This window comes from Echeneis naucrates, chromosome 19 (genome assembly GCF_900963305.1).
Source record: "Echeneis naucrates chromosome 19, fEcheNa1.1, whole genome shotgun sequence".
In the NCBI taxonomy this organism is placed as follows: domain Eukaryota; kingdom Metazoa; phylum Chordata; class Actinopteri; order Carangiformes; family Echeneidae; genus Echeneis; species Echeneis naucrates.
Window position 1 is genome coordinate 11454473 of NC_042529.1, and position 24665 is coordinate 11479137.

Consider the following 24665-nt stretch of genomic DNA (forward strand, 5'->3'; position numbering starts at 1 on the left):
AGTTGTGAAGAACATTCAGTGGATCTAACAGTAAACAACCAGGGAGGTGAATGTAGACTTTTCAAGGGAGCATCTCTTACTTAAATTCAGTTCTAATTATAGATCCAGGAGTTATTCATTTTACAAATCATAATTATAACAGGCAAAAAGAGGATTACTTTCAGGAGGATAGAGTGAGTCACTATATCTGTACTAAACAGGTTGGGGTTGGCCAGTTGGCATTCAGTAGAGCTAGAGACTTGATGATACCAGTTAATATTTGTGCTGCTGTCCACAGTTGTTCATGAGTAATGAAAATTTTCATTGTTTTAAGTTATATTAAAATAAATAAATAATATAACCAAAGTCAGAATAATGTTGCCTGTTCTTGTCCATCTGTCCATATATCATGAATGAAATATGAAAGTTTAATCCTATTGTTGACTCGCTGGTTTGGGAACAATGGAGACATATTTCACTGGAGGAGCCACTGAGCAAGGCAATGTAAGTTGAATAAGAAAAAGGAAACAAAAAAAAGCTAATGTAGCCATCTAAGCCCCTGCAAAAACAAGAAAACCAGTGGAAAGTAAATATACATTGTGGACAAGACGTAGTTGTCTTTGATTTCATAACTTGAAACATCATTCTCAATTAAAAACCACATGTTCTGAAGAGCTACCTAAAAGCGGTTGGCTGAGTGGTGGTCAAGATAATTTAATCAGAACCTAAGCCACATGAGTTAGAGCTCTCATTTCTCTGTATTCAGAAATGATGACCATTAGTGCTGGTAACTATCCATTTCCTAGCCATCTACTCCTCCTGAAATGACCTATGGCTGTGCTTGGCATGTAAAAATACAATTTCTTTCTAAGCACAAGAGGATTTCCCCCAGGAAATACCAACCGTAAAACAAAGAGGATAAAAGATGACTTAACAAAGAAAGCCCTGCGTGCATGTTTGTGTGGGTGTGTGTGTCATTCCATCCAGGTGAGTTAGCAGCTCTTCAGTTAGATGGTCACATATTGTATCATCAATGATCAAGTAGAACACAGAGACAAAGGTCTGTATTTCCCCCATGGGACAGCGACTGCAACGCCCTTTTGGACAACTTGAGATGTCTGGTGTATTCGCTTTGACCTGAAACAGTGTTGGGATTAGCTATTGTGAGAAACACAAAAAGAGAAAACCTGAAAGAGGTGCATAACACAAAGTCAGGAAATCGCACACTGGTTTAAAATGCCTCTTGGGGAAATCTGTTGTCTCATCAGTTACTGGTAACCAGTTCAAGCCAAAAAAAATAAATAAATAAAAAGTTTGAATTATTTCACATCAAGTTAAACTTGTAAGAAAAAAAAACAGGTTTAGCAGATTCTTATTGTTTTACTTAACCTGGTATCATCAGTAGGTAATGATAATTAATTTTAGTGAAATCTGAATAGGGCCATTTGTCTACATATTTGCTTTACAACAACCCTTTAAGCATTTGGCAAACTTTCACAGAGTTGATTTATGTTGTTATCGCTGACATAATAATTATGCACTTTTTTGTGTAGCTATGAGGGAATTTTCCATTGCATCTATCTTTTACTGTAATTGGTCTATAATTGAACATTGCCAACTCTTTCTTGTGAAACTCAGTGTTTTGTATCCACACACAGCTGTTCTGGCTGTGATAGGGAGTGATCCTGAGAGGCTGAGGAGTGGAGGGAACACGTAAAACAGATCCCGTCTTTGAAGCAGCCGCCGCCACAAGTTGTCACAGACTTTTCTTTGGATTACAAAGGACAACAGTCACCACTGAGCGCCGTACAGCTGTCCGCCTTCCCACAGCTGCACACCTTTACACAGGTGGGCTGGAATTCGCAGTGAAGCACGTCACTCAGACACACGGGTGTGTGTGGGTGAGAATATCTAAATTCAGATTTCCCCTGTAAACAGAGCTTAGTTCCCGTCATTTAGGATTAGACAGATACTGTACAGTATGCTGGGCTGATATGTTACTGTGACACATTTTAGAGATTGTGTAGATGTGATTTTTCTATTCCCTGCTGTATTTTTAAAAAGATTAACTGGAACATTTTCTGTCAAACGTGAGTGACGATGCAAAACTAGAATCTGACCTGTGTTCAAAAACCCAAACCCTGAAGAGAAGGCAGCTCTGATGGCACATTAAACAAAACAACGCAAGCTCATATTATTGATCACTTTGACTACAGAGTGGCACATCTCCGATTGTTTTCCAACATCACAGCAGATCAATATGGAGGAGTGCTTTGAGAGTACAGAAGGGTAAATGATGCCTTCTCTGTTTAGAGACTGAGAAATTGACAGACTGCCAGGTTGGAAGATGCTTAGGTCGATAGATATTGTCATCCCCTTCAGATTTATCATCCATATGGATGTGTTGCCATGTAGCACCTGACTTATTTTTCAACATATAAGATGCATGTGCCAATATTCTGTGATTTATACTCTAACACACATAATGTCAAATATTCAGCAGAATCCATTTCGTAACAGCATGAGTCTGACGTCGCATAAGGTTTGGTGTTTCTGGTAAACTTGAAAGAAAGATTTTTATTTTTTTTTTTACAAGGATTAACCCTCTAGACATTTGTAGTGCATCAAGAACAATATCCATTACGGTTTCTAACTAATTCACCTGTAGCTACATCTGCCACTTTCCTTTATGATGAATCTGTCCTGGTCTAATTGTTCTCTAATTGTATTCATCAGTGTCAAATAGTTAAAATAATCCCTCTGAAAACAATCTCTGAATAATTGCTAAATCATTTTGTCATACTACTCGATAATCAACTTATTGTCCTACCAGTTGGTTGACCGGTTGACCTCCCGCTGTACTGCCATCTAGAGTTGGGGGTCAACAGCCCTCCAACGACAAATGTTGGCTCAGCGCCTACAGAGAAGGCTAAGTGCAGAAGCACTACATATTTCAGTCCATATCTAGTTAGGTGAATTGAGAATTGGAAAAATAAGAAAACTAGATGTACTCACAGTTTTCACAAAGCACTGTGCGTAGAAAGCACAGGAAGCAAAAAGGACTGTGGCTTATTTCCACTGAGTACACCAAGCTCTTGGGTGTACACTGTGAGGATAATCATTGAGCCTCTTTAACTGGTGGATATAGATCAGAGCAGTGTTTGGGCACAGCAGTGTATCGCTACAGTCCACCGTTTTCAGAGACGGACAGTGTTCAATCCACCTGTTATTACTGAAAACATGTTCCCAGCGACTTATTGTTGTTTATTGATGTTTAAAAGCATCACTAGAGAAACCAGTGGTGGTCTGGATGACTGCATGTTTACAACTGTCTCGCACACACACAGGGAGCCGATGACACCTGTCTGTCTCCACTGGGCTGGAACTAAAGGTTAAATATGTCATGGCTGGCTCCAAGGGGGCACAGGGTCAGGAGGACCAGCAGACAGCAGGTGGCCACCATAGCCGGCCCCCAGTGACCTCCAGTCTGACCACAGAGAGGCAACCTAGAGCTCAGGCCAATAATAAGGTTTCCAAATTTGAAGTGAGTCATACAGGGGATGTGGTGATTTGACGGGGGAAATTAAGGGAATTGCATCCTCAGTCTGCAATCAGAAACTAATATCCCCTTTTAAACAACTCCCAAACGTTCTCCTTCTCCTCAGATGCATTAAACACAATTAAACTAACGACTACATTTCTGCAAAATTGCTTTCAAAATAATGAGAGATGAGTTTGTCCTTCTCTGTCAGCTTGGAGAGGCCGTTATGCGCCAGTTAATCATTTTCTGTTGTTTCTGCGTCGCGCAGGTCGAGGATGGCAGGGGGGCGTGTCCCGGACGAACTGGGCGTGGCTTTTGGCAGCCTGGACGGGGTAAGCTGGGTGTATTTGCTTCCCGCAGAGCCGCCCAGGATCCACAGGAGCTCACAGGAGCGTCGGAGCGCAGCGGGACGTCGGGCCACCGCCTCGCAGGGACTCTGCTGGAGTTGTCGGAGAGATCTGCAGGTCTTCTCCGGGAGAGGAGGAGCAGGAGGAGTGAGATGAGGGACATGTGGAGCGTTTTAAAGCGCAGTGGGCACGCTTTGCGCCACTCGCCGTTGTGGCACAAACACAGACTCGGTGGTTTTTAAAAGCGCTCTCAGTTTCACTGTGTTCACGGTGTCACTTTTTAAAAAAGACTGTAGTATGAGTCCCATTGATGTGCCATGTTTCCTGCCTTGTGTCCTCCTGCTCAGGATTGCGACTCATGGGATGTAGTAAATGGAGAGCTGCGTTCAACTTTGGACACCTGAGGGTGCAGTCCAAGCTCTCCGTCTTCTTTACCATGATCGTTCTCTTCACTTACCTCTTCTACTGCCTCAACGGATACTGTGACTCCTTACCCAGGCCCGTGTACGACCAGCACACCAGCCTTCAAAATAAAATTATCCTAAAAGATGGACAGGAAGAATCCCCGGATCAGCTCGGCGCGTATAACGCGTCCCCGGTCTCGTTTGTCCGGGAACAGCTGTCGGACCTGTCGAGCAGCGATACTTCATCTAACAACATTTCTATAGCCAACAACTTCGGCAGCAAAAAGTTTCCTCAAGTCATCATCATCGGGGTGAAGAAAGGTGGCACCCGAGCGCTGCTGGAATTCCTGCGCATCCATCCGGACGTGAGGGCCGTGGGCGCCGAGCCGCACTTCTTTGACCGCTTCTACGACAAGGGGCTGGAGTGGTACAGGTAAGCAGCTTCTTTAAGTCCAACAAAAAATGAATGAAAAATCATTTATGAACCAAATGGAGGGGATTCACCGCTCCTCAAAAATGGGGAAATTAAGTAATGAGGTGGAAGGGTCAAGGTTGAGGTCAGGAGTCAGAAGTTGTAGCTGTCACTTAAAATAATTCACGTTAAATAGCCCAACTTTCTGTCTGGCTCTTTAAAGCGCTATCAAAATGTGAAACTTTTTTTTTTTTTTTTTTTTTGGTTGACAAATGCAAGTTGAGCAATTGATTTTAAGTGCGTTAATTCATTTTAAAGATGAGTGATAGTAAACACCTGTTATATTCTCATATATATATATATATATATATACATAAAAAATGCATCAATTCAGAGTTAATGTTTGCCATAGCTGTAAAATAAGGGCAAAACGGCAAAGGGCCCTTGTAAAACAAAGCCCTAATAATATCTTTGTTGTGTTCCAGATTTCCATTTTATGGTGCAACCTTTCATTCTATTTTTGGTGCTATACTATCTCTTATTCAGGACTTTTTTTTCTTGCTTAATTTTGACCAGTGTTATATCAAATAAATTGTTTACCTTGCAAGAGTATATTCTATTATGATGTTTTTTCTAGTTTCCTTATTATGGGAAATAGATCATGAAATATTAGCAGCTGATGAACATCCAATTCAAATACACTCTCCACTAATAAGCCAGCAGAGGTATGTTTCTGTGCAGCCTCACACATTGTGTAGTGTTGGTGTGGTCCCTCTCCTTTCCCCTCTCTCAATATCTCTCAGCACCAATATGACGCTCTGCTGATAGCTTTCCAACGATGGCAGCATATTCACTCTCCTGCCAATAAATTGCTGTTTATTGAGCTGATACGCTGCTTCTCTAAGTGTCTGCGTTGGTCCCGTGGGAGCCTTCATCACTGCCACACAGAGGGAGGATGGGTTTTTTGTGGACGGTGCTGATGCAGATGACCCTTTAGTCCGGTGGACGTGTGATTGGAAGAGGATTAGCTAAGACAAATTGCTTGTGTATAAGTTCTTCCAGTAAAGCTCAGACATACGAGAGTGTTCTTTAGGGTAGTTGCAGGTGCACAGAGACACATCCAAGTGTACGTAGACCTATGATGCCTGACCAGGGAAATAAATAATGGACAGAAAATATATTTTTTTTTATCTGAAGTCTTTATTTGGCCCTTTAATTAAATGTAAAAAAAAAAAGGCATATTTGCCTTTTTGTTTATATCACATTTGTTAGGCTGGGCATTACACCCAATTCAGACAACAAAATAAACTTTTTTCCTCGGTCAACTGTAACATCTACATCTTTATTTTTTCCCAAACAGCTGCCTTTTCCAATAACTTGTTCTTTTATCTTGCCAAGGGGATGGTCTCATAAATGTATTTATCATATATGATACGCACAGCAATGTAACTAATATATGAAATGGATGCAATCAAAGAGTAATTTAGGCAGCTGGTTAGAGGAAGCTTCATAGTTAGGTGGATATGACACCTTCACATGTGATAAGACTCAGAGTTGAATAAATAGAGAGTGAGGAGGAATGAGGAGGAAAAAAGGGGCTGGGGAAACAAATGACAATTTGATAAGGAGGCATGCAGAAGGGACTGGAGAGTGTGGATGTGTGGCAGAAGAGCGTGGTGAGAGAAGGAGACAGAGAGATCAATACCAGCGGGTAATGAACGGTTCATTGTGAGGCTCAGGTGGAACAGCACTGAGTGGCATCAGATCAAAGCGTGTGTGTGCGTGTCGTTTCTCTTCTATATTACCTCGAACGTTTTCTAAGAAAGGAAAGAGGTCGAGGCTTTGCTGCTGCATACTTCAGAATGTTTGATGCATACGTGATGAGTTGTGGTTTGTGTGGACCGCAGACAGTTCAACTGAAATGTTTGGAGAGGCTTTGAAACGGCTGTTTGTGATCACAGATGTAAAACTGAAGAATGAACTATAGAATTCCCATAAGGGATCAAGTAGCAATCATATTATTTTCAATTAATTTCGATTGAAGTGCAGAATATTTCTTTATTTTTCTTGAAATGCAAGATGTTCAAATCTGTGGTTTTAGCCGATCAACAGCTTAAACTACACGACTTTCAGCATTTCTGCTTTTAAGTAATCACTAAATAATCCAAAGTACTATTTTTTTCATTTGTTAAAATTTGCTGTTTTTAATTTATTAATCATTTCAGCTTAAAAGGTCTTTCAGTTTGTGGTGTTCATTAGGGGATATTTACAGAAATTTATGAGCTCAAGAGGTTAACTGAGGTCACTGTTGTCTCCTAAATGTCTCTCTGGTTTATGGTTTATGAGTTTTCATAAGGTGAGAAAAGATCATGAGATCTAAATATCAGCAGAACATCCTCCAATGCATCTGACCGTAGGATACTCTGAACTACAACCGGTTGTTAACTGTCTCTGCCTTAGCCTCCTAAAATGATACACCCATCCTCGCTAGTAGTTTCCGTCAGCCTTTATATTTTTTCCTCTAGTTCTGGAAGGGCTGAACAGTTGAGCTACAGAGATAATTCAAATGATTTTGAATCCTCCTGATGCCAGAAGCCATTGGATTTGTGACACTTTTAGACATTTTCAGCATATGAACTAATGGCCTTTATTGCATAATGTTAAGCAATTTTGATGCAACAAAAGCTGACTGGCAACCAATAAATACTTTAAATAGGATGACAAATTATCTTTGCACATAAGAGAATCTTATTCTTGTCGGGTTATGTTTTTTTTTTTTTTTTTTTTTTTTTTAAAGGAAGTTCAGTTTCATAATTTATAGTTATCCCCTCTGTTTTTAAATGTGCATCCTTGAGGAAATTTAAAAAAAAAAAAAAACCTTGAGAAATTGAAGCAACAAGCTGTAGTATGTTTAGCTGCTATGATCACAAAGCATAACACTGCAGTCAGGGTTAAAGGTGAGAAGACCGGTGACCTTTATATCTTCCTTTCACTGCTTTCTGGGGACAGGAACCTGACCTTACCTTGTATTCTTTCAACACAGACACACTCACCTTTCTTTTTTCCCTCTTTCTCCTCTTTTCTCTTTTGAAGCCATAATGAAATGTGTGTTTTTGCGCTGTCCTAATCCGCTGACAGCTCATGTCAACACTGTGTGAATTGGACCGGTGTAATGATAGGACAAGCATTAACATGGACAGCTCAGGGACATGCAGACAGGGCGAGAGGGATTAGTCTCCCAGTCACAGTTAAACAAGGCCTTATGAAGCATTACTCAACACCTCCACCCAGCCACCCCCTCACTCCGTAGCACCGGTCCATGATGATGATTACAGTTCCTCCCACACCACAACCTTGTGTGCTACAGGGTAGGCTTATTGCACCCTGGGGCCGTGTAGTTCACTGGCTTACAGACAAGAAATAAGAGATTTTGGAACTTTTTAAACATTTTTACACGAGAAACATGTAAATGGGTGACATATGAGTAACCTCCAGCCCTATAGCACTCCAGGGGGTACTTCTCCAGTTGCCAGGGGTAGGCTACATGAGTCGATTGTAGATGAGCTCAAGAGATTTGGAAAAAAGGTCAAATTTTTTATTGGAAAATATGTATTAGATGTAACACCTGAAGACTGTGTGTTGCATGTGGCACATTGTTAATTGTTCCTAGCAGATGAATGAATCAAACCCTAAGAATATATTAACACTTTAAACACACTACACATTCAACATTACAGCATACAGGTATGTGAAAGTAATATAAAGGAATAATAGCCAGTAATAATAGTCAGTTTGCTTAACGTAAATTGGCCAAACTGGATAGCTAACCCTAAGTAATATTAGCCTAAATAAATATTAATAATGAAATTGTCAGCTAAACTTGGCAGATACATAAACAATATTTGGGGCTAAAACTATCATGATTTTTATAATTAATTGAATGAAAATACCATCCAGTTTAAAAGGGAAATTGAAACAAACCTGTTTGGACATGCTGGATTGCATTGATGAGGGGGTTACTCGAGGTCATTTGACAGGGCTGTGGGGGTCGTTCAGATCTTCTGAGCAATTTGCTTTCTTTTAGCACCGGCAAATCCCGTCACCTGTTACATTTTCCTAAATATATGGAGATATTAGTTTGGCACAGCGTTTTTTAAGTCTTGATTAACTGATTCAATGAGTCCTCAGCGGCTGAAAAATAATATAAACACCAGACTTCCTTGTTCCTTCCTCCTTGTCCCTCTTTCTTTCCTCCCCATTCCATACTTCCACCTATCAGATGCTGCTATATAAAAATATTACTCATTGAGTGTAATTACATGTTAAGTACCCTGTGATTCACATATATCAATTTGAAACAGAACTGTAGCATGCAAAGCCAACAAAATCATCTGAAACTGGCCTGGAAAGTATCACTTAAACATCTCTTCTCTGACAGAACTCTTCGTTTCAAAGTGCTGTCTGTGTCTTTGAGCTCACAAAGAGCGTCTTGGCCTCTGCCTTCAGCTGGTAACCAAGTAAAACACAAGGACATCCTTAAAGGAAGCATTTGGCAAATTGTTTGAGAAAAAATGCTTATATGTGGAAAAGCCTTGGCTTCGCCATCAACTGGAAACGATTGTGTGGTTTCGTGGTGGAGAATGAAGGTTTAGACAGCCATGGTGTGCAAGTGAGTGCGAGCATGTGTGTGTTTGTGTGTGTGTGAAATGAGGTTCATTCGCACGACTCCTGCTCTACCTGAGCTCCACCCAGTCCCACTGTTCACAGCATCTCTCAGCCTTTTCGTGACATAAATATCCTGCAGATATAAATGTCATTTCCCAATATCGATCAGCCAAAATAGGTTCTTTCTATTGATCTCCCTCCCGCTCTGCTTTTATCACGCTGTTGTAGCAGAAATGAATTAACTTCTGAATATTCAATCTTGTTGACAAGGTGCTGTTACTCCTTCCTCTGCTGACATTTATACCCCACAGTCAGAGTGTTGCTGGAGTAGATTTATTGGCTTGTTCAGGTCACTCAAACTGTGTAATGTGAAGCCACTGGATGAGTCCTCGCCCTTGTAAGAGCCTCTTTCTCCTTTTCTCTCCTTAGAGTCAATATTTCTTCTCTCTGTCTGTAAATCTTTTCCTTTATTGACTCATTTCTTTTTCTCATAGCTTCCTCCTTTTGAAGAAGCTTGTTGTACAATTTGGCCGAGCGATGGATGCTCTACCTCAACAGGAATGTCCAGGTTTTATTTCCTGTTGGACTTTTCTACCAATCACAGGGGATGAATTCCTCTCCGCTCAAATTCTTGAGCGGAACACAGGGGTTTTGGGGCAAAGACAGGTTTTCAGGGAAGAATTTGGAAAAATAGGAAACATATAGATCCTGCTGGAAGAAAGGACGCTTTGTGCATGAGACAGGGTCCAATGCTTTGCAAATATTTGAGCCCACAGAAGTGCAGGAAGGAAAAAATACTCGGTTATGTCCAGGAACATCAGCAACACTATCCGGCATGTCTGTCAGAACCAATAACCATAACAAGACCTGAACTTCTATTTACGTGTGACAGCATACGTGTTAGAATCCACACAACACGTAAATTAATCTTGGAAAACCTTTATGCTGTAATCAAACATGACTTAATAAATTGCTGGTGGATATAGATTTTTACCCAGTGGAAAAAAACAGGCCTGTTATTTATATTTTGACAGCTTGTCATTGGATGACCTTTCCCTTCCCAGCATGCCATGTCTCATCCAGTCAGAAATAATGGAATCAGAGTCGCGATGAGAGGATCACCGGAGAAACTCCGGTGAACTTCAATCACAGCTACCAGAGTGCAGAAAGAGACTTTGTGTCATCACTGTGACTTCTTTTTAATTTCACTTCTCTAGCTTTTAATTTCAAACTGTCAAGTAAAAGACTCAAGACATGCTGTTTCTTTTCTCCAACCGCAAGCCCATGAAAACTTGGCTTCCCTGTCAAACAGACAGAGCAGATAGGCAGTGAGTGATCCATGAGTTGACGAGCCTCCATGTTTAATGCACCACAGCATAATCGACCTCTTTCTAGTCCTTCCACCTTCTTTTCTCTGTATCGCATGCTTCTAATTCTGCACAACTGCTTTCTTTTTCTCTCTTTTTTACTTTGTGTCACAGCTAGTTCTTTTAGATGAGTCTAAATACAACACATCTGATAAGAAAACAGCTACAAGCTGTGTATAAGGGAAGAAAAATGTCTTACTCATTGGGAAAAGGGGTTTGTTCCCTCTTAAATTGTCATTAGGCAGGGCTCTCTTCATGGCACTTGAAAAATAGCAACCTGTCTTTTGAAATAGTGGCGCCACTTCGACAAGCTGCAATGCAAACTTCGGCATACACATCAATGCAGTGTATTAAGTTGCATGTTCCCTGGCTGAAATATTAAGATAAATATTTAACATTGAGGTGCCAAAAACTGCAGTTCCTCATTAGCCACTTGAGACCACCACAAAAAAGCATCAATCCTGTTAGACTCCCATGTTTAAGGCGTGCAACTGAGGATTATTTTAAACATTTTTGCTCAATGTAAATTCTGAATTTTATAAGACTGGTCTAAGTTTGGTCTATAAAATGTCTACTAAAAAAAAAAAAATCTAAAAAAAAAATCTAAACTTAGCCGCCCCAAAATGTTCTTTATTTCACATGCTTATTTTCTGTGCTTTGTCTGAAGACAAAGAAGTACAAAAACATTAATAAAATCTTCAGAGGACTGATTTACTTAGTAATCAGTTTCTTGTTTCATCTTTATTTCATAATGGATTCAACATTTTCCTCTCTTGAAGCTCGGGGTTTGAATCAGGCTTTGTTCTACTTGTTTTACATCAATAAATGTACTAAACGATAAAACGTGAAATCACTTCGCTGTTTATTTCACTAACATTTGTAGCAGCAGCTGTGTGACAGAACAGGATGTCATCACTGGTTGAACTCTGTCTAAAGAGGCAGCTAATTATTGACCGTCAGTCTGTGTGTCCATCTCTGGTTAATGCCTGACTGCCCGCCTGGGTGAAGGCAGGTGGAGGTGGTGGAGGGGTATCGTGAGAACCTGCTGCCACCCTGAGAACCCACATGCCTTTCTTTGTCAGCTCATGAAATTCCCCTAGAAAACTCTCATCAGTTTGACTTAAGTAACTTAGATGAATTGGTTAATTGTGCCTGATGTATGTTCTGGTTTCAAGCGGAAATGAGATTAATTACGCCTGAAACTTTGGCACGGAGAGCTGGAGCTGAATTTAAGGACGAGTAAAACATCAAATAAGACGGGGCAATGGGAAGACATCTGGAAATCGACACCAGCTCCCGCTTCATGTCCATCCAAACTCTGCTGTGCCCTTTATATATTGATGTGTGTGTGTGTGAGAATGTAGCCAAACAGTGAGTCCTCTCTGCCGTGCCTGATAGATGGCACTAATAGCAAACCACTGAGCGGACTGTTTCCAGTTGTAAAAGCTGCGCCTCTGCCAGCTGTGATTTTCATATTTCAGCCTAAGCCGCTGCTAACAATGAGCTACACAAACCACAAGGAGTGGCAGCCAAGCTGCTCGGAAGTGGGTTTTTCAGGATCGGACAATATCGGGAGTTCTTATTGGTCAGGATCTGGGGAGTCGCCAGATGAGCAAAAGTCCATATTGAGTCAATTACAGTGTTTCTAAGGTGTGTGTGTGTGTGTGTGTCTCATTTAGAGAAGCTGTTTAATTAGGGAAAACGTGGTTGTTTCCTCTGCCCTCTGTGCAGAGTCAGAGAAGAGGGTAAACATTACAGTATGTACAGGTTGTCTCATGTTTAATTTTTAACTCGACGAAAGGCCAGATTAGATCTGTTTTAACTGCAGGTTCAAAGATAAGAAACAGCTGTTTAGTTTTGTCTTGGGATCATGGAAAGTGTGTTTTCCCACTTATACACCACACAATCTATGCTAGAATTTAAATTTTTATCATTTTTAAATCAATTTCCATACTTTCTTTGGAAAATAAATGTACATGGCCTGAATTTAAAATGCAATTATTATTATAGTGTGTCCTACTAAGATTCATAAAGAGCTTCCACATATTCTAATGTATCTCTAATATATGAAAAATGATCAGATATTTTTAAATATTGTGATGTCCATTATAGGCTGACTCACTACACACATTAGGTGACATTTTAAAATCTATTGTTTTGTCTCACTTCAAAAATCAAAGATCTTCAGTGTAAAAGAGAGAGAAGTGAGAAAAACAGAGAATAACAAGAATTAAAAAAAAATTGATCCCAGTTAATTTTATTGAATTATTAATTAAAATATTTGAACAATTGATCTTCTGTCAGTGTGCTAATAAATAATCAACAAGTCATTTCACTTGTAATGTGCTGGTACCACAATAAAGAGGAGACCATTTAAATTAACCAGTCAACTAAAATGCATTCCCAGCTGTCATTTTACTGACAGCTTTATCAGTTATGCAACTGACGAAGACATCATGACATCACTGATCCATCTGTGTGTCCAGCTTATGTTCCGGGGGTCGACTGAAGGCAGGGTGGGGCCCCTCGTGAACCCCCATGGCCCCTGGCAGCCTGGAGATAAAGCCACACAAGTAGGCCACTGCGGTCCCAGCAGGAACTCACTGGAGATTTTCCCATTTGATAAGTCAGGAAGGGTGGAAGCAATCTGTGGCAGCACACAGACACACACACACACACTCACATTTACTTACATTTGCCCATATGGACACATACTGATACATTCAGAAACACACACCAGGATTTGCTTTATTCCCATGTTCTGTCATTAGAGGCGGTTACACTATCAGAAAGGCGTAATCACTGCATCCGCTCTTCCTGTTGTTCACTTCCTCTTCATTTGTCTTGTCATCTCTGAGAGGCTACACTCCGCTCCGTTCATTTAGGTTTTGTTGACATCTTCAGCCGTGGTGCTTATTATCATTACTGTTTTGTTTTTTTTTTGTTTTTTTTTTGTTTTTTTCACACTGAGAAAGTGAATAAGGATATTTACCAAAATGTCTAAAGCCACTGCTTTAAGATAAATTATTGTCATCAACGGTTCGCTAAGGCAGACACTTCAAACGCACAGTAGTTTCCTCTGTCATTAGGACTGCCCTGGTTTCACAGAGGAAACTCTGACTGACTACTTCTCACTCACTCATCGCTCTCAGGGCCCTGTGATGTCTCTATTAACCGTTACGCCTCTGTTTTTCCCCTCAGCTAGACACATTTTTCAGCTCTTTCCTACCGACCTACCCCAGTGATGCAAACCTCCTCGGTAAAAATACTCCTCACCACTCGGGTGCGTCTGCCAGACGGTAACCTTCGGAGTATGTAATCGCTCGCCACACACATGCTGAAGTAAGATTCAGCGACATGAAGTGGGAGCAGCATGGATTTATGTAATGTAGATATTGTGTAAAGGCCTGCTGAGTAATAAATAGCCCCAACGTGTGTATAACAGTGTATATTTGCTTCTTTTTTTTTTTTTTTCCCCTCTTGAAACTTACATGCACTGATGGTTTCCACCAAGTTCTTCTTGTTCTTTACAGGAGAAATCTGTGAAACCAGTGACTAGTCATGAATTACTTTACTTTCAAATTTTTGCGACAGGATACCCTGAAATTTCAATAACTAAAATAAACGAATAAATAAATAACCAAGGGGTTGTCTGTTATTTATATATATATATATTCGTATATATATAACAAAAAAGGTACCAGGCCAGAAACATCGTCCAAGTGATGCAATGGCTCACCTCCAACAGACACAAAGAGAAGCACTACTTTACCTCCCCTTTTATTGAGTTGCTTACAGTCCCTGCTGACTTGTAATCAGCCCACAGAAGCTGCTCTGCCCTGTATTTGGCATCAGTAATAACAAGCCTCTGCCTCCACACAGCAGCTTTTACAGATCTGTGAACACACAGACAGTCTGTATGTGTCTTCATGTGCCCCTCTGTAGTGGTCGGTGTGTTTTCAAATTCCTTCACACGTGTCAAATACGTTCATAGCAGTCTCACTTTAAAGGATACAGTAGAGGCCGAGCGGTGGCTTTGAAGATGTAAGAGATATGGAGCAGCGTGAGGGAAACTGAGGAATAGAGGAAGGAAAAGAGGGGGAAACGCAGCATGTGAGAGAAAGAAAGCAGCACATGATGACATGTTGCATTACACGATCCCCCGTGATCCCAGGTGGTCTCACCCTCTGAATCACAACCATCTGCCTGTGACCTTCAGGGTGGAAGAGCACATTTCCGTGAAAGACGGGCTGGTGCGGATTTAGAGGGTCCGGGAGTCTGGCCCAGCAGAGCCGGTGCGGATCACAGCTTTGAAAAGCTCTGAACCCTGACACAAGAAGGAAACTTCCTAACTCAGAAACACCTCCCTCATCTCCACCACACACACACACACAAACTGCTCCCAGATGTGGATTCATCCTGTGGAAGGCATGTTCAGACCGTTGTTGTGTGAGCATGCGTACACTGTGCATTCGTGTGTGTGTTTGTTGTAGCTGAAGGCAGAGACAGAGAAACACGGGTGGTGTACAAACCGAAATGAAAATGGCTGATATGTGTGCTTCCCACTGGAAAGGCGATAATAGCCACTTTGTTTACACTACCTGCAGGTGTGCATTTTATTTTGAAATATACACACAATCGCATTTGAGAAGCACTTAAGTGATCTCCTTTATTCAGGCAACAATCAGCCGCACAAAGTTAGAGAAGAGTAAATGTTTTATGCCTTTAAGATCATTTAACCAGAAATAATCGGGCTATTCTTCAGACATACTCTGCCTCTGGAGAGTCATCGAGGAAAGTGAGATTCCTCTCACTTGTCATGTATGATGTGCAATCCTAATGTATTGGCATTTTTCTTATTGTGAACTAGTTTGCTTCAGGTGATAAGCTTTGTTCGTTTATACTTTCTGGTTCATTGTTCAAAATGATCCGTCACTAATATTTCTACTGAAATTGGTGTAATCATTAAATCTACAATTTACATGAGATTGAAAAGTTGCGGAAAAGGTGCTCAAGCAGTTCAGTTTGCCCTTCCGCATAGCTGAGAGACTTGAAAGAGAGATTTTTCTAGAATAGAAATAAATACTTTTCATTCAATGTACCCTGATAGCGAAAGGAATAGCTAAACCTGAGACATGTTGAGCAAGAGGGAGAGGAGCCGTTTGTAACTGAGCTGTACTTGAGTCACTCAATCAGTTGATGCACTTTTTTTTTTTTTTTTTTTTTTTTTTTCATGTTTGGCCTCACTGTTGCAGCGCAGCCAAATCTAAGTTCAAGCTGAGGTCAAGATATCCCAACTTTTATTTGCCGTGGGACAAACACTTGGACGCCGTCACTGATTGAAACTGTTTTTGTGCAGTTTCATCAGCATGTAATCAATCCATGCCACTTACACCACTCTGTTCCAAGATCATCACATTACAAGAGTCATTATTTAAAACTGTGTGTAAAATCAGTAAGTAAAAAAAAAAAAAAAAAACTTTAACCATATCAAATTCATTTGGCATGAGAAGAACAATTAGAGCTGGTCTGCTGCACTAGACCTAAAATTAAATTATTCTTTCCTCTATTATGTTTGGAGTTACTGTGTGGTAGTATATTTGAACGCCCAATCTGTCAAATTTTATGTTTTTAGTTGTTAGTTGTGCAAAATGATGCTAAATATACCTTTTGCTGAAGCTAACTGTGGCTATCTCACCATGAGCTAATTTAAACTCAATATATACGCGTCTCTCTGTGGCAAGAAGTAACCAAGAGTGAGGCTTGGCTTGGCTTTTTAGCAGGTTTAGTTTTATTGTAGCAATTTCTGCATTGTGTTTTTTATGGAAATTGGAAATTATGTTTGTTATGCCGTATTTATTTTTTTTAGTTCAAATGTCAACAAGAGTCTGGTATTAACTCAGGTCTGACCAAACATATATTTACCTCAGCTTGGATTGTAGGTCAGACATGTAAAATGCTATTCAAATGTTTGTCTACTATATCCACAGTTATGTCATGTGGCTGCAGAAGACAAACATGGCTCCTTCGCTCCTATTGTGTTTTTTTCCTGAGAGCCTCACCGAGGTAATTATATGCAGGTCAATTTTGAGTCCTTATATTCTAGTCGACAGAAGTCTATTAGCCTGCTTCATACAGGCCCTAATACAGCTCAGCCCACCCGCACCGACACAGATTGGTGTGTGTCTGGAGTTGCTGGACACAATTTGGACGCACAGATAAAAGCACATCTGCGCACTTTGAAACCAAACTGCATTCCTGGCAGAGATGAAAACAGTAAAGGTGTGATGAAAACAAACATCAGGTCACTAGGTTTGCCTACGCTTTCTTTTGGAAACCATACAGAGGCTGGAGGGCTGGCGGCGTCACAAACGTCAGCCTCTTTTCAGATAAAAAGAACAAACGCCGCGTTTTCATCTTTACGAGCGTAAAAGAGATTAGATGTCTCTGAAAAGCAGATCTGGGTTAAATGGAGGATTGTTTTTTTTCTCAGGTTGTGACGTTGCCACTGTGTGGCCTCCTCCTGAGCTTTCTTTCTGTAGCCAGGCTGCTCTGTGATTACAGGCCTGCGGTCCAAAATGTAAACACAATGTCAATGGCAGCACCCTCACATGGGACACTATGGCCTCCACTGGACTAATTGGATGAAATTAAACACCCATTTAGTTCTATAGACACACTCAAAGAACACCCAACAACGCAAACACACCGCCCCCTCAGTTTTTGCTTTCAGAGCCGGTCTTCACCATTGGACGTTACAACCACAATGCTGAAAGTATCTTCTGTTTTCGTGTACCCTGATTATTTTGGTTCATATTACTCTCACATGCTTTTAGGTTTAAAAAAAAAAAAAAAAATTGAAGAAGATTACACCGATTTATTCAGAGAGACCGCAGCCATTTTTGATACTCAACAGTAACCTTCAGATTCCAGTTCTGGTCCCTTTACAGCGGAGACATGATTTCTAAAGCCACTAACCTTAAAGAGTCAGACCAGGAGACATACATCAAGAGACAGAGACTCCCCTGACATTAATATTATGGGCCCAAGCACGTTGCAGTCAGAAATATGCTCATATAAAGGACGCAGCTTTTTTCTACACTAAGATTCACTTCATTGCTCAGATGTCTTCTTTCAAGGGTCGTTGAGAGTCATTGTGGAAAATGTGGGAAACAAAGGTAGAAGAAGCACACTAAAGAAAAGTATATGCAAAACATGTAATTACTACAGAATCACAGATTGATGGCACATGGGAGTAACAGTATCCAAGGGTGGAATTTCCTCTAAGAGTTGTTAAATGTTCCTTGGATCCAAATGAGAAATTTAGCTTCTTTCTTTCTGGGATCCAGATTCATAAAAAAATATATTGCCACTTACATCATGTGGTGACAGGCTCAGAAACTTGGCTTCAAAGGGTTAGGTTGTAGCTTACACTTTGGCCTAAGATCCTCATTGAAATCCATTCCAATGCAGCGATGAGCCATAGAAACGAAATTGTTTTTCTAAACTTTTCTCTCTTTTGGTATTTGCTGTATTTTTCTCAGTTTTGTTATGCCCCAACCGTGTAATACAACTTAGAGGTTTTTTATGAATACCATAAGTTGTGTACTTGGTGTTACCCTCATAGCTCCGTGCCAGGAGACATGCTGGACTTGGAGCGAAGTGTGTGCGTTGGATCAGAAAGAGAGAGGAATGGAGTTCGGCTCCATCACCGCACACCAGAGCTCAGAGCCCCATAAGCCCTTCACTTACAGACCAACCACGAAGACTCTGACCCAATCACCACCACATGCCTGCTCAAGAGCGAGGGGGAAGCATGGAAATTAGCAGAGGGATCTTTCACAGTTGCAACACTGGCATTCCTGCTTCTCTTTCATTTATTTATTTTTTATTTTTTATTTTTTTTGAAGAGAGGAAAGCTGGCAGGATATTTTTCACAGCAGACATTATTAGATTCCATTTCAGCGTTACAGTAGCATTTGAATGAAATAAACGACACGAGACAAATAGGTTTTTCTTTCTCTCCCATTTCCCTTGTTTTATATACAATCTGCTCTGGCACGTTGTCCAGATTCTCAGTCAAACACTGGCTTCAGTTAGGGTTTGTTGAATTTTCTGAGGCACTACAACGTTTTCTCAACCTCTGAGTAATATAAGTAGAGGTGAAGATCAAGAGGAAAAGGGGAGCCCAGTTGTCTGAAAGCCAAAGTGTGCCTAGAATATCGCAACCACTGATGACAATAACAATCAGAGGGCCAAAGGCAATAACCGGGATTGAACGAGAACACATGGCATGCCATGTTATGGAGTTCCTGCCGGTTGTTTCTCTAGGCATTACCAATAAGACTATTGCAGCCAGATATTCAATAACTGAAAGTATAATTCTAGTTTATTACAATAATGGCCAATTTTGGGCAATATCTCGCTCAGTTATGATAACTGCCCATCCGCTTGTTATCGCAGTAATTGACTGTCATTGCAGGTCAACAAGTCAGATTCAGACAAAAAAAAAAAAAAAAAAAAAAATGGCAAGCTGTAAATCTTCCGAAATTATCTAAATGACTTTATTCAGAGTTCAAACTCAGATAAATGGTGGATTTGTTTAAAAGGTGTCTGGCTGTCCCATTTTCTGACTGACTTCCTTTTTACTCTTGCTTTTTCAGATGTCAGCAATGCTCCTTTTTCACATGCAAAAGACATTCAGACGTGACAGTATAAAAAAGTCAGGTGTATTTAAGACATTTTGTGATTGCCAAGTTGTATGAACTGCATCAGTTCCACTGTATATGTTGGCTGGCTGGCACAACTCACTCCCGTTCACAGAGACATTGTTAATGTTATTATTAACACCTGTGCCTTTCCTGCAAAATGAAGTCAAAATGTCTGCTGTAAAAACCTAAAAGACCTGAAACTTTGTAAGGACCTATAAACTTTGAGGGTGCAATGGTTTTATTACCAGTAAAAATTATGGCCAAACTTAAAAAAAAAACATTCTAATAAACCAGAATTATTCTTTAACGGTCTTAACAGCTATTTTCTATTGTTCAACAAGTAGCTATTACTATTTACTGGTTATTTTCAGCCTCTTTTTATAAGACTAAATCAAATCCAAGACACAGATATAGTTGATGAACTGCATTTAGTAGCACGTACTAAAAATGTGATTTAAAAAAAAAAAAGTGTAGTGGAATTTCTATTTGACAATTAGTTACAATACACAATGGCTATTCCAGCTGGTCTGTTCATTTGTGGCGGGGCCAGTGAGGGAGCTGCTCCTAGCCTGCCATTATCCCATTAACATGGGCAAGCCTACATTTACAGGTATTTACCTGATTTTGTGTGTGTGCGCCAACACAACTTCACTGTGAGGGTGGAAGCCTCGTGCTCTTATTGCGGTTAACAGTAAGTTCATTATTTACTTTTAAGTGCTGAGGACTTTTCAGTAACCCACTGCCACTTTTATGCCGTATAAATGGGAATATTTCTGGCTGACTGACTGAGCAATCAAGGTAGAGAATCAATCATCCAAATGCTGTGTGAAATATGAAAAGGTTACACCATCGGTTGGACTTTCCACCACTGACTCTTGCTCTTCTAAAGTGGTTTAGCACAAACAGGCAGTGCCAAGTTTTTAGCAACTAGAAATTCCTTTTATTTATTTATTTATTTTTTTTTTTCTAGCAACGTTTTGCTCAAACCTTACTCTGCATAGTAAAGCACAAAGTCAGGCTTTCCCTGAGACAACGGTGCACATCTCTGATCTCACAGCATGCGATATGACGGAGCTCCTAACCTTTTTAGGAGCTGCAGTTTGGGAGTGACTTGAATCTGATTGACATATTCTCAGTGTACCCTGTTTCATTTGCCATTTCATATGAATATGAATATGAATATTTTCACAGTAAAAGCTAGGATGAGTATACATACTGTCTGTCTTTGTGCTCACACACAGTACTGTACGTGATGAAGGCCCAAAACCAGCTGATACAGGGCAGAAGGTAAACAGACTGCAAAAAAGTCACTTATTTAAGTAAGACATACGTTACATTTTCATGTAAATTGCCTGGCATGGTTTCTATTGTGAGACGAGGATTACTTTGTAGTAGTTTGTAGAAATTACAGCGAACAGATAGCAGCAGCAACTTTTCCAACCCCCCCGCTGTAAGACTGCAAATACCAGAAGTGTGACAGTAATGTGGCTATTACTTCAGTCCTGCGGGATGATCTCTCAGCATCGAGGAACGCGGAGCCGAACAAAAGGAGAGAGGGGGAGAGTTCAGCCAGTTATGAGCCAGTTTAGGAGGAGGCAGCGGATGAGAGGAAATTACTTTTGTGAGGTTAATATAGCCTGGTGGTTTTCCTACAGTAGCCACTCACAGACTCTCCCAGTCTGAGCTGACATGGTCACTCCATCAATGCCAGCCGCTAATGTCATGTTTATCTCCCCTAATCACAGATTTAGCCCACTAATTATAAAGCAAAATCAAAAAACCTCTGAGGCAAAGAGGTATCATCAAAGAATGTACTGAGAATTATGGGAGTATCAAGAAAATGTAATTATTTTTTCTGAGGGGTACATGTTGTTTTATGGCTATCGTGCTGGTGCTCTTTCAAGTATAATATCCTGGAATGTTTAGAGTTGAGTTTTATTCATGGCCTCCTTTCTCTGTCTTTCTCTCTTCTTATCTAGGAACATGATGCCTCGTACCCTGGAGGGTCAGATCACCATGGAGAAGACCCCAAGTTACTTCATCACCAAAGAAGCCCCTCGCCGAGTTTTCTCCATGAGCCGCCTCACAAAGCTCATCGTAGTGGTGCGTGACCCTGTGACCCGGGCTGTGTCTGATTACACCCAGACTCTGTCCAAATCTCCTGGTCTCCCATCCTTCCAGAACCTGGCATTTCGCAATGCCACCACAGGACTCATCGACACGTCTTGGAGCGCCGTGCGCATTGGTATCTACGCCAAGCACCTCGAGAACTGGCTGCGCTTCTTCCCGCTTTCGCGCTTCCTTTTTGTGAGCGGCGAACGCCTTGTCACGGACCCAGCTGGTGAAATGGGCCGAGTCCAGGACTTTCTAGGGCTCAAACGTGTGGTGACAGACAAGCACTTCTACTTTAACCAGACCAAAGGTTTCCCCTGCTTGAAGAAGCCAGAGGGGAGCAGCAGGCCGCGCTGCCTGGGGAAGTCAAAGGGCAGGCCCCATCCCCAGATCCCCTCTGACGTCTTGCTGAGGCTCAGAGACTTCTATAGGCCCTTCAATCTCAAGTTCTACCAAATGACTGGCCACAATTTTGGCTGGGACTGAACGGCTACTTACCGATGCTCCAAAAAGCTTTTGGTCGCCAGCATCCAAGGCCAGACGGAGATATTGTGAAGAATTTGTGTGTTACCAAAGCTTTTATTATGCTCAATATAGATTTCCTGAGATATGAATACAAAATCTGCCTTTCTTTAGGTTTACAGCAGCCAGAATAAGAAAGACTGTGAGAGCCTCAGTTCAGAAGAAAAGCTGATGAGAAGCACTGGTTGTGGCTCATGCCGGGTGGTATGACGGACACAAACCGCATTGAAGCATTTCTGCTTATTTGCTTAAAAACTGCAACTTCTTAACACTTGGCACTGCGACTGCTGAAGCCTGCTAAGCTCTCATCGCTGTCTAAAATACTCAGAAAAGGGAGTGGCTGACTAAAACGGCTGGGGGTTGGGGGGGGGTTAACAAGCCCTGACAGCAGGGCAAAGCTACAGTAAACCAAACAACACAGACAGGAGCAAAGAAGTGTAACCTATGCACAACGGTACAATCAAAACAAATGGAAATGTGTGTTGTTGAGCCATAACGCAATCATTCAGAATCACTGAAAGCTCATCCCCATTGTTGACTTCACCTTCATAAAGCGTACCCTTTCCCCCCCCCCCGCTTCTTTCAAAGCAACCCCTTCTTCAGGACTATGAAATAAATATATCGGAGAACAGAAGACGATGCCTGATACTGGTGTGTGAAACAGTCCACAGTGTGCTGTAAACTTGCTGTTATTTATGTTGCCAATAGACCATGCCATTATCTGTGATTGTTGCCTACTTCCCTCAACTCAAATTCATCTCCCCATACGGTACAGTACATACATGCATCTGTATATTTCTAAAAGCCTAATTTATAAGATAACAACCTATTGTTAAAATGTTTACTCTGACACTTTTGTATTTGAAATTCTGCCGGAAATTCTAAGTAAAACCTTTATTCTAAAACATGTGCTTTGCACTCGTTTCTTTTTTCGCTCTACTGTAAATTTCCAAGAAGCTCTCAGTTCTTCTTCTTTTTAATCCAAACAAACTGATATTGCTGATGCATGGAGTCCAAAATACATCTGCAGGGCAGATGATTTTTTTTTTTTTCCCTGGAAGAGACATCCCAGATACTATGATTAGAAAACAAAATCTAATTACTTACTATTGACTCATTTTGTGGGTTTATTTAAAATGCTCACAGTTGACATTCTGTGGCTCTCTGACCCTTACCGTGTTTTGAAATTGTGTGTTAAACTCACAAACAGCATAAATTATACTCTTTGATGACTGATATCAGTCATATGTGAATACTTTATCAGAGGATTGCCAGTAGTTGGCTGGCTGAGCTTCGCCCTGCAGACAGAGCAGACACTTTTCCTGGACTTTATAGTTTATTAAATCTGCCACCAATATGTCTGTATTATTCATTTTAAAAATAATATTTCAGTTTCTAACATTAAAACAGAGTTAACACTGAGTTGTAACCACTTTTTTCAGGAAAATGCACTTACAAGAACAAAGTTTACATAGCTGTTTATGTTCAGAAGTGGTCAAAGAAGGGGATGACCATTTTGGGAAATGCGTTTAATTTGCTTTTGAGTTTGACAAGAAAAGATAAGCCACCTGTGGTTTGAAATCGATTTTAAATTACAGGTCACAAGTAAAAAGACGAAAATCTTGCGCTTTCTTAAATCTGGATTTTATTACCTCCAGACAGCTGATTTAGCAGCATGCTGAGCTAAGATAACTGTGCTGGCTACAGCCATATTGAACAGACCACAGCGTTATCAGTGGTATCAGTGCTATTGACCGGCTCTACTCATGAAACCAAATAAATGTTTTTCTCTAAATGCTGGAGCTTTCCTTCAAGCATAAGTGAGTGCTTAGTGAAGCTAAAGCTGGGAGGAGAGCACACTGAACTGGGATTGCAAGGTCACGCGGCCTACGGGGGCCAAATTTGAAGTTTAAACAGAAGACTAACTTTTCTGATGTGTAAGCAATCAATTCACGGCCGTGATTGGTGACCTTTTGGCAATGGCAATCTTTGACCTCCCCGCTCTCCCTTGACCTGTGAGGCAGGTCGTCATTAACCGCTGACCACTTCCACCGCCACGCTAGTTAATGGAGTCACCTAGTGTGAGCTATGAGCGTGGATGCATGCTCTGCTCTCATACACACACTCAAACAAGCACATACACAGGGACACACACATACAGCAGCTCCTCCCTTAACCATTAATACTGCACTTTCAACCTCTAGGACCTCCACTGAAGGGAGATGGTCCGAATCAATAACTGCCTGTTTAGTTTATAGGCAGTAGGGATATGTGCTTATATGTACCATGTCCACTGTCACTTTGATTTAACTCAGGGGTCGAGCATGGGTCACTATCATACATTTGTAAAATATAATTTAAGACCTGATCTATCTTCTATACATCTGTAATCGATGCAGGACCTAAACACATATACACAGGGAGGCATACATGGATGCCGGGCCGGGGCATGGGTCTAATCCTGCCAGAGCTACACCGTTATTGGGAACCTGTAACATCCATCCACTTTTTCATTTATGCGGTTGTTAGAGTTCATATTTCATTTCTTTACAAGTCAGTGTTCGTATAAGTTTGATTCAATTCCCTTGTTACCGTTCCTCACCAG

General features: G+C 40.9%; 1 protein-coding gene across 1 annotated transcript; it reads left to right on the forward strand.

Annotated features, from left to right (window-relative positions):
* The first annotated feature begins 3894 nt into the window (after positions 1–3894).
* Positions 3895–22961, forward strand: LOC115059775 (heparan sulfate glucosamine 3-O-sulfotransferase 6). The gene is made up of 2 exons (XM_029527461.1): positions 3895–4704; positions 21406–22961. The coding sequence occupies exons 1-2, from the start codon at positions 4178–4180 to the stop codon at positions 22022–22024; spliced, it is 1146 nt and encodes a 381-aa protein (XP_029383321.1). The 5' UTR covers positions 3895–4177; the 3' UTR covers positions 22025–22961.
* Positions 22962–24665: the final 1704 nt, after the last annotated feature.

Coding starts and splice junctions, on each gene's coding strand:
- LOC115059775 (XM_029527461.1), top strand. CDS start 4,178: ATGTGCCATGTTTCCTGCCTTGTGTCCTCCTGCTCAGGATTGCGACTC. Junction 4,705..21,405: donor AAGGGGCTGGAGTGGTACAG/GTAAGCAGCTTC, acceptor CTTCTTATCTAG/GAACATGATGCCTCGTACCC.